This window comes from Lissotriton vulgaris, chromosome 1_1, assembly GCF_964263255.1.
Source record: "Lissotriton vulgaris chromosome 1_1, aLisVul1.2, whole genome shotgun sequence".
Classification (NCBI taxonomy): Eukaryota; Metazoa; Chordata; class Amphibia; order Caudata; family Salamandridae; genus Lissotriton; species Lissotriton vulgaris.
The window spans coordinates 452,232,882-452,243,696 of NC_141685.1; the positions used below are offsets into that span (position 1 = coordinate 452,232,882).

The 10,815-nt window shown below is 40.2% G+C and overlaps 1 protein-coding gene across 1 annotated transcript in view; it reads left to right on the plus strand.

Moving 5' to 3' along the window:
* Positions 1-10,158, plus strand: part of EFCAB7 (EF-hand calcium binding domain 7) — a 413,197-nt gene extending 403,039 nt beyond the window's left edge. Inside the window, 2 exon segments of the mRNA XM_086953570.1 lie at positions 6,928-7,035; positions 9,626-10,158. Of these exon segments, the coding sequence (XP_086809696.1) occupies positions 6,928-7,035; positions 9,626-9,700 (183 nt within the window). The 3' untranslated portion in view covers positions 9,701-10,158.
* The last annotated feature ends 657 nt before the right edge of the window (positions 10,159-10,815 follow it).

Here is a 10,815-nt window from a genome sequence, read left to right on the forward strand (position 1 = left end):
AGACCTCGCAGCTCCTCCACTACGCTGGCGCTCAGAGATCTACACTGGCTGCCAATCGGGAGTAGAGTCGCTTTTAAGTCCTTATGTATTGTGTATAGAGCCCTGCACAACACGGGACCTATTCCTTTACAGGAAAGGCTCAACTGGTATAAGCCTACCAGGTCCCTGCGTTCCTCTAGCCTGGGTTTGGCAGCAACCACCAGGATCAGGAGATCGAGGATGGGAGGCAGAGCCTTCTGCACCTCCGCATCTAGGATGTGGAACGAGCTTCCCCAGAACATCAGGCAAATTGACACCCTGGTTGGATTTAGAAAGAGTCTGAAAACATGGCTGTTTGCCAAAGTTTAATCCCCTTAACTCCATTTAATGGAACTGGCGGCTGTTTTACATGTCATGACAGCCAGTGTATTGTTGTTCCATCTGAATACTTCCTGTTTGGGCGCCAGGATACCCGTAGGGTGACAGTTGCGCGATACAAATACAAATACAATACAATACAATAACAACATAACCAATTGCCAATACTGATGGATGGTTCAAATCTTCAAAAATCAGTGCATTGAGATGAAACAATGTCACTACATACCTCTTTTTTCGTATGAATTAAATCTCAATTTATTACCATCAAATTTACAAAAATAAATCCAGACAGATTCAAAAATATTTAAAACTATTAGACAACACCAAACATTTTTGTATCCACATTATTTTGGAAAAAGTGTCCTCCCTCTAACTCAAAACTCCTCATTCATCCACTTCACTCAAACCCATTCTTACAGCCAATCTACTCAAATTGAAATAACACAAGGTAGGGCGGGACATGGGTGGGTGTGCTGGTTTATTTGATTAACAGAATGCATGAGTAGATTGGCTGTAAGAATGACTTTGAGGGAAGGGGATGAATGAGGAGTTTTGAGTTAGAGGGAGGACATTCCATCTAGATCGTGGTTCAACACAGACATAAACTCTGAAAGAAGAAAACTAAGAGCTGCAGAAAGACTCTGGTGGAACAACTCGTCCACAATCCTACGAGATCGACTCCAATCTGTACGCAGGAAATATAAAAATCACATACAGAATAAAAAACGTCCTTCTTTTGTAATGCCCTAGGCAATGCAAAAAACAGGCCCAAAGAACTCTTCAATCTCATTAGGCAAACAAACCTCCAAGCCCCCTTTGTCATCAGTTCTGGCCTCTAAAGACCTGTCTGATAACTTTGCCAATTTCTTTAATGATAAACTCTCCTTGGACAATCACTGCAGTCCCCCTGACAGCAACTCGCCCTCCGGTACAGAAGATATCACATCCAACCCATCCCAAACTTCTGGAACTCTTTCAACCCATCTCCAAAGCAGAGGTCAACAAAATGATTTCCAGCTTCAAACCCTTGTCACACGTCTTGGATCCCATACCTGCCCAAGTGGCCAAAAAGCTCAAACTCACCCTTGCCCCGCTCTGGACCAAGATCATAAACAGCTCCCTGAGTGCCGGAGTCATGCCTGATTGTCTCAAAATCGGACACGTCACACCTCTTCTGAAAAAACAGGCTCTGACTCAAACAATCTTAATAATTTCAGACTTGTCTCCAACCTCCATCTCCTAGCTAAAATCCTGGAAAAATGTGTTCTCCTCCAACTTACTCAACACTTGGACAGCACTAACCTTCTAGAACCTCACCAATCGGGTTTCAGAAAAGGTTGCTGCACAGAGACAGGTAACCTAAATGTAGTAGACGATATGCACAAGTCACTCGATAGGGAAACAGTGTTTACAACACTGCTGTTACCACGCAGGTTGTTAACACGCGTGGCTTTACATCGCAAGTTGTTTCTACGACTTGCACTAGGTGGCATGCAACACCAGGGGCAGTCTTACAGTGGTTAACCTCTTATCTACAGAACCGCACACAAAGAATAAAAATCAAAAACTTCTCGTCAGACCTACTCCCCGTTAGCAGGGGTATCCCCCAAGGATCAGTCCTCTCACCACAACTTTTCAACATCTATATGGAACCCCTTACCACCATACAAAAAAACAACATTCCCTTCCACCTATATGCAAACGATACCCAGATCTATCTGGAAACCTCCTCCATTGATGACATTCAGAGACTGAACAACACTCTAAGAGAAGTCCAACACTGGTTATCACTCAACCACATGAAACACAAACAAGACAAAACAGAAATCCTCCTCATCTCCAACAAGGAGAAGAACCCCCAAATCACAGAATGGCTAAAAACTATTGACAACTGCAATCTCACCCTGGCCGATTCTGTAAAATCACTTGGAATAACTCTGGACCAAAAATTAGACTTGGTTAAACACATCAAGAACAACGCAAAGAGCGCCTTTCTCAACCTCAAACGTCTCAACAAAATAAAACCCTTCGTCACTCCTAACGACCTCAAACAAGCTACTCAATCCCTGATGCTGTCCAGACTGGACTACAGTAATGCAACCCTCACAGGATCAGCAAAATCGCACCTTGCTCCCCTCAGATCATTTCTGAACGCTGCAGCCAGAATGGTCACCGGAGTAAAGAAACATGAACACATCTTGCCCGCACTCAGAGAGCTAAAACCTGCCTCACTCACAAAGCTCCGCACACAGGAAACCCCGCCTATCTGGCCTCCAAACTCCAGAAAGCCGGTCAGACAAGGAGCCTTAGGAATACAACACTCTACTCCTTATCCCTCCAAAAATTCGCAAAGAAAAAAACACATCTCGATGCTTCTCAGGAAAAGCACCCAAAATCTGGAACTCCATCCCATTTCTCTTCAGGACTACCCCCTCCTATTTAAAATTCAAAAGGAAGCTCTAAGACCTCTTCCTCAACCTATCTCTCCCGAATGGATAGCTATTGCCCAAATGCAGAAGCCTGCCCACAGCAGCACACAGACACTTTGACATTAAGACTTCTACCTCACTCTCCTCCCGCCTCCCCCTCTATCCTCCCTCCCTGATCTTGTCCCTTCATGAGTCATTGTGCTTTTTACGGCGGCGATATTATGTGTTGCGTCACGAGTCAATGTACATACTACTGTGCTACTGTCTTTTACACGTGACAAATGTTGTAAAGCGCTCCGATACCTTCGGGTTTGGCCAGCGCTATATAAAACTCATAAATAAATCAAACAAATACATAAATACTTGCCTCTGCATTATTTTCCACTCTTTTTCTTTAACAAGAGGTTGAAGATTTAGCTTCTCTGACAGATGGCATCTTGGCCTTTCTGCACAATGCCAACATCATGTTATAAATGTGCCATTGGCTGGATTGGAAGTCCTGAGCTTGGCTCCATTCTGCTGGCTGCAGGTACTGGTAGGGGTGGGGTGGTGCAGGGCTATCCATTCAGTAATGTATAGCACTTTTCAGAGCATGCAGCAGAAGTACTTGAGACAAAGACAATACTACTCCAGCCATCTAGAGCGAGGCAAAGTGAGTGAGGTGGTGTGATCAGTGAGATGTGGTCGGAAGATTCAGGTAAAAGAAGGATGAGGTAGGGATGGACAAGATTCTTAGAAATATAGAAGTAGACAAAGGAAGGAGTCAGTAGAGAAGCTGAGGTAGAGAGGTAAGATCGATGAGAGGTTGAGAGTAGCAAGGTAGAAATTTAGTGAGAGATTAGCTAGAATAATAGGTGAGGATAAGACATTGATAAAGAGAGATGAAGAGAGTGATGAAATAGAAAAATAGAAATCTAGAAGGAACTGAGAGAGGGAGAAGTGAGAAAGAAGTAGAGTGAGCTCAGTGAATTTGGGAGCGTTGAAAGTAGAGAGGTACAATAAACCTATTGTGAAGTGGAGGTAGAAGTGTCTAGATAAAGAAGTAATTTAAAAACGAAAAGGCAAGAGACATAAAGCAAGGTAGAACTTGCATTTTACATCAACAGAATAACTATGGAATGTTTTTTTCAAGGTGCAGTTCTCAAGAGACTTTTTCTGCAGTCACTATTTTACCTTGGACGGAAATAAGAATGGAAAACCCACAAAGTATGCTAAATGGCAAGGGTTAATAATTTCCCTACGAACATACAAAAAGTTAAAAGTGCAATGTACTAATACAAAGGCATTTAGACATGCACATTTGTTTGCGATGTACGAATATTCATGCAGAAATCCCTTTGCATTAATGTCATTTAGAACCACATTTGTTTTCCTGGATTAGTGTTGCAGGTTTTGTAGGTTTAGATATTTGTAATACCATGTTTCTTCATTCTTTTGGGGGTAATGTCGGTAGCAGAAGGTTGTATACGTCCTTTCAAGGGTTTAAAAGCCGAAATAGATCATCATACATAAAGCAGATACAACTAGAGGGAGAATCTGCTATTCAGTCTCCATTCTTTCTTTCTTTGGAACTGCATCAAAGAATTACTGGCGTATTACTCTGATGAACTACTACCATCAAATCTTGGGAGAAATGTCCATGACCTGGGTTGGCATGGTTTTGGAAAATCTCACTGCTCTACTGTTGCTTTCGATGGTCTGCTTGACAGTGCAGCTGTCGCCACACAATTATGTGAGAATCACCAAGAGAAGGGGACTTAGCTCTTCCCACATGTTGGGAGCCAGAAGTGATTTTTAAGTTGGACGGAAATTGTGTGCTGCCACAAAATAGTGCTTTCCCTACACACAGCTGTGATATTTTTGCTTATTTATTCAGCTGCCTGAGCTTGAATTTTCAAGGGCACACACATGACATTGTAATGTTATTAAAGTATCTTGAATAACTAGATCATTCATGGCATTTTCTCTGGCAGAGGCACTGATGGGAGGAGAGCAGTCATTACCCTTCATGGAATTTTACGTGTGGCTTGACAGTGCAACTGTCACCTGACCCTTTACCCTACGCCAATATTATTCTGTGGTTCTTTTCTTCCACACAAGTAGATATCCATTGTCAAGTTAACTATATGTAATGCTTCACATTACAGTACAACATTCCTTTAAAGCCAGACCTATTGGCATTGCCAATACTTGGTATTGTGTTCACCTCATAAACATATTCTTGCACCAGCTTCTTCTTTTTTTATGTTGGGGTTCAGGCTAAAACTTTTCAGGTTTGGCGTGACAGTGCAGCTAAAAAACTAATAACACAATTGGTAGAGGGTCGTAGGGAATTTTTTTTAACAAGACCAGCGCAGACCCAGTCCCCAAATCAATACTCTATAAACATATAAATTCCACGGGTCTGTGTGATTCCAGACAGGAACTTGTCAAAAAGCATAACTAATATTGACCTAGATCTAATAGAAAAATGATGAAAAAAGTCCTATTTAACCCCTTAACCGCGGGGGTAATTCCCCTCCTGTGCGGGGGCAGGGGGGCCGTGCGCGGCGTCGCGGTGCTCATGATGAGGCCCGCTCGTCATGAGGCACAGCGGAGCTGCGCTCATGCCGAGCTGGGCTCGTCATGACTCCGCCCACTCCCATAGAACGCCCTCACAGGTGTAGATATCAACGCGCGGGGGAGTGGCGCGGCCATTATGACGAGCCCAGCTCGTCATGAGCACAGCTCCACTGTGCCTAATGACGAGCTGGGCTTGTCATCAGCAGGCAAGGGGTTAAGAGGACGGATTCCCATCACCCACGAGGTGGCATGCTTCATCATCTCGGACCTCCTCTTAATTGCAAATCCTAGTGCAACCCTCTCACTATGATGGGGGAGCTCGCGGATGTTTTAAACAGGAGGGACAATGAGTCTGATTTCCTAAGATCTATGAAGCATGTATGAAATTATAATTGCAGTGCTGAAAAGTGATAATTAAAATTGGCTACCAAGCGAAAAAATAATTTCATGGTTATCACTAGGTGCCAATCAGTAAAAACAGTGCAAACGCGATCTGAATAAATTTGTGATTGCGTAGGTCTAGGAAGAGGGTCTACATGTTTCAGCCATCACGAGGGTTACAGCCCTTGGTTGCACTAGGATTTGCAACTAAGAGGAGGTCTCAGATGATGAAGCATGCCACCTCGGTGGGTGATGGGACTCCGTCCTCTTAAATAGGACTTTTTTCATAATTTTTCCGTAAGATCTAGGTCAATATTAGTTATGCTTTTTGACAAGTTTCTGTCTGGATTCACACAGACCCGCGGACTTTATATGTTTATAGTGACAGTGCAGCTTCCTGCTGACCTATTGTTGTCAGTACGTTAAAAATACATGTAGTGGGCTTAGACTATGCTCAGAGGAGTTTGTCTCGCTCACTTCCTATTGCTGGCCGTTTGATGTATCCTTCTGACACCTATTAAGTGCTTCACTTGGAATGCCCGAGGGACTATTTTACGACTGAAAAGTAAACTTAATCATTGCATGGTTTGCAACACTCAGGTATTTATCTCCTATGTGCATTTTATACAGAAGTCCAGACCTATTAGCTTTGCCAGTGGTTGTTGGTCCTATTTTCACAAAAATGCACGAGTCCTGGAGGGAAGGGGTGATATTGTCCTCATGTCCTCTCCATCCACTCGCAGCTTTTAGTGCGAACTTTGCAGGTTTGACTGGTGGTAAATGGTCCTAATTCGACATCCTATTTTTTTCCCCCGCAGATGTGCATAGCAAATGTGATCCTATTGGTAAATCTTGTATGCAAAATATGCATATTTTGTGTAACAAGGCGTGGTCGATTGTTTCTCGATTGATCAATGCGTGATATTGTGTATGCATTGGTTCATAAAAGCCCACTTTCACCAAGTCGTTACCTTTTTAAATACATCTCGAGTTCCGATTACTAATTTGTTTAATGGCCTATTTATACTATGCATTTGCATGCCCCTGAGCCTATCAGAAGAGAACAATTCGAAAATCTTGTTCCTGAATAAATGTAACGTTGACTCTTTCTAAGAGATGAATCTGAACTGGGATTTGAAAGTAGAGTGTTGCAGAATTTACTAATCGTACATCTGTGCTTGCTTTGCCCTAACAGTCTGGAAGTCAAGTGGTTGTAGCGGTCAACAATGAGCAAAGCAAAAATTGTACAAATAATCGGGCGCTTGATGTGTTTGCCGTAGAAGTGCCTCCAAAAACAAAGATGGTAATTATTTATTATTATTATTATTTAAACATAAGTAAGCCACTTTTTTAATTACGCAGTTAAAAATACATTGTATGACAAAAGCTAGTCAGATGGTATCACTCGTTTCAGAGTTGTATCATAATTATAATATTTTGTGTATCTTACAATAAACTAATAATATATTTAACGACTTTGTAAGAAAATGTTACAATTACAAAAGCTAGAAAATCAGACGTTAAGGCGCAGTGTCACTCTTCGTACATCCTGGCTTTCTCCTACTCCCAACCTATGGGTACCCTTCCACTTAGTAGTTGGATCAGAAGCTGCATCCAAAGTTGTTTATGTACTATAGTGAGGGAGGGGGCCTAGTATAACTTTTCTGTGGAAAACTAGATGTGTACTTCCAGCCATATTTCATTTTCTATTAATCCTTTATTTACCCTACCAGAAGTGCTGCTTCATGGCAATTTGAATATATGTGGCATTTTGTCTGGGATTAAAACCTTACATCCATTGTATTTGGTGCCGTCTAATTAACATTATGAATTCGAGGTTTGAATGTAATTGCGTCAGCCTGTATTATTCTTTAACTCATTTATAAAGTTTTTAGGATTGATTTTTCTTATGTTTCACTGATTATATTAACGGGTTCATTTATTAATGGTTTGTTGTATAGGTTTTGTTGTGTTTTTAAACTATTTACCACAACCTTAACAAACTGTTTTATATCGGCAATTTACCAAAATATAAAAAAACAATATTTCTCTTGGAAATAATTGACAAATTATTAGCTGCAATTCTTATTCTCTTTAATTTACTTATCTTAAGGGCTATCTTCACAAACCTTAGGGTATTTTTCATGGGCATATTCTGCTTCTAACGAGCCAAACACTCTGTCATAATTAGATACCTAGAGGCGTATATATTTATATTTTTCCCTTGCGCCAGCACTAAAAAAGCTGCATAGCAGATCTTCCCTTCAAACACAACTACTCTTCATATATGGTGGATTGTGAAACACAGGTTCTGGTTTCAAGTTTGGCAGATGAGTACTCCGTCCCAAACAAGATGGATATCTCATCTGCTCTATAACAAGTGCATTATACCTTAGAAGTTCATTTTCCTAATGCACTTGTAATAAAGCGGATAGCATATCCGTCACATTTGGGATGGAGTACCCATCCTCCATACTCTAAATCAGGCCCATAGACAGAAAACACGAAAATATATATAATATCACGTATGCAGTATCTCCATGCGCAAATGCAGAGATGTGCCAAAGGCCGCTATCGAGACTTTGCCTCAGGCACAGTAGAATTTACTGTCGGATTTAGGAATTTATAACATTTCATTTTTTCAGCGGGAGCTGTTAAGGTATGGGTGATATTTTATCATTATTATAAATGTGTGCTCTTTATCTGGCTGTGTTTTCATACAGAAACACATATATTTAACAAATCCTGAAAATGTACACAGAATCATTTTTGGAAGACCAGTACACATAGAAAGCACATACGCCACTTAAAGGAATGTCTAATGATTATTTCGAGTACCCTGCTTTTCCATGCAAAATTCTAAAACAAATCTTCCATCAATTAGTTTATGACTACCCTGGCATGAAAATTCAAAGGATTTTGATTGCCTTATTAAGGGATTGAAAAACACAGCTACTAATGTGTATTTTCACATCTTTCTTTTCAAGGCACCTTCCTTGGACCAACCTTAAATACAAATTACATCTCTTATACTAAGATGACTACCGTCAAATATATAATTATCTAGTTAAGACCTAATGGAGTCCAGGCCTTTAACAGCAAAGGCGGCTTTACGTAAACTGTCTATTATAATAAATGTAACATTTAAGGCTTACCTAGATACATCCTCTCTGCTAAATCAAATGTCAGTCTGCTAACGCACTCTCTTTGATAGGGAGCGGCGCTGTCATTTGTACTATTGCAATTTGTTACTCCTAATGAAGATGTGATACAAGAATAAGTACAATCTTATTTGCACTCTGCAATTGTTTATTTCCTTATGTTTGAAATGCACACAATATGTGGATTATATTTTATAAAAATTACTTTTTTCTTTAAACTTAACAGGTAGAACCTCAGTTTTAGTTTAAGGAAACAGCGGCTATTCTATGCCACGATTTAGTCAATGTATGCCAAGAGAATAGAAATAACGATTTTTGATAAAGTTAGATTCACATCTACTGTGGTCATGCACTGAGTGTACCCAGCAGTTAGCCACAACACAGGTGGTTTCACAAGATCTGCAAAGACACTGCAACGACTTATTTGCTTTCAATACTAAAGTGCCACTGTACGGTTTGGAGAAAGCACATGTATTGCCCACTATATTCTGTGAATAAAGCTTTTGACATGTTGACCAATTTGACAGGCTATTCGAAGTTAACATTTGCCATAGTATTGAGACTCATGCTAATCTATTTATTTAGTAAGGGTGTATTATACAATATATCACGGTCAGTTCCAGACAGTTACTAAATGTAGTATTCAAGGAAGCATTCACAGTTTGGTTGTAATGCAATTGATGAACATTAGACAGTCAGATAATATAATATGTATTTATTTTTTACTTTCAGGTTTGTCAACATGTAATGCCTTTGAATGAACGTCAGGAATGGATATACAATTGTGTGCAAAGCATCATGTCTTAAATGTTATGTAAGAAAATACTCGCTGATGTCTACTACAAAAAAATGTTACTCCAGATTTCAATTCCAATTTGGCCTATAAAAGGGATGATGGTTTCCATATAATGTAAGGTGGTCAGATTCCCTTATGTACTGTTTGGATCAATGTATCCATTGCACTGAGCTAAATAATGGTCTTTTTAGACTTAATATCAAACATAGCAGAGTAAGTGTAAAATGGTCAATAATCGTATAAGTCTCCAAAAGAACTAGTGAAAAGGGTAGAGGAGACTGCTCATCATTATCAGTGTTATTTCCACTGGTTGGAGTAAAATTGACCGTTAGGCACTTTATAATACAAATACTTCAACTAGATCTTTAGAATTCACCCATTCCAAATCAACTGCAAATGCCTTAAACACACATGCCTAGTGGAAAACCCACCATTTATCACTTAAACTGTTCTTTCTAGTCAAAGAAAACAATGTCTGTGAAGGTTCAAATGTTACACATAATTCTTTTACCTTAACTTGAGCCTGCACTGTTCTTTTTTAAACAACCAAAGTACCAGTGTAATAAACCTTTTGAAAGAAAGAAGGAAAGGAAGATCAAGAGGAGTAGAGAAGTAACCTTCCGTTAATGCAGAAGTTAGCAAGGATAAAAGGCAGAGCTGCTTTAAAATGAAGACTTTGTTCATATAATCATAGCTTAGTATAACTTGGATTTCAAATTGAAATATAAAATAACAGTGCCATAAAAATAATGTAAAGTGGACCATATATGTAAAGGGTGTTTCATATTTAGCAGACGAAGAAAGACATTTCAGGGTTGCCAGGATCATTATTCTGAAGGATTTCTTTAGATTATAAGTACCAAAAGTTACCGGTATTATTCCCAGTACCTAGGGGGTTGGAGAGGAAAAATGACTGGAGTATATCCTCGCTTTGAGACTTTATGGCTTCCTTCATCCCTTCCTTCATCTATCTGAACAGCTCCCAACACCGTGGTTGAGCCCACCCCGACTTCTAGGGGTCGGGGTGACCCAATGATGAAGCATGACACCACTAGGGTGTGTGAGGGTAATTAAAAACAAGAGGTGCTGTCTCCCCCAACACACGGTAATGGTTAGCATAACCTTC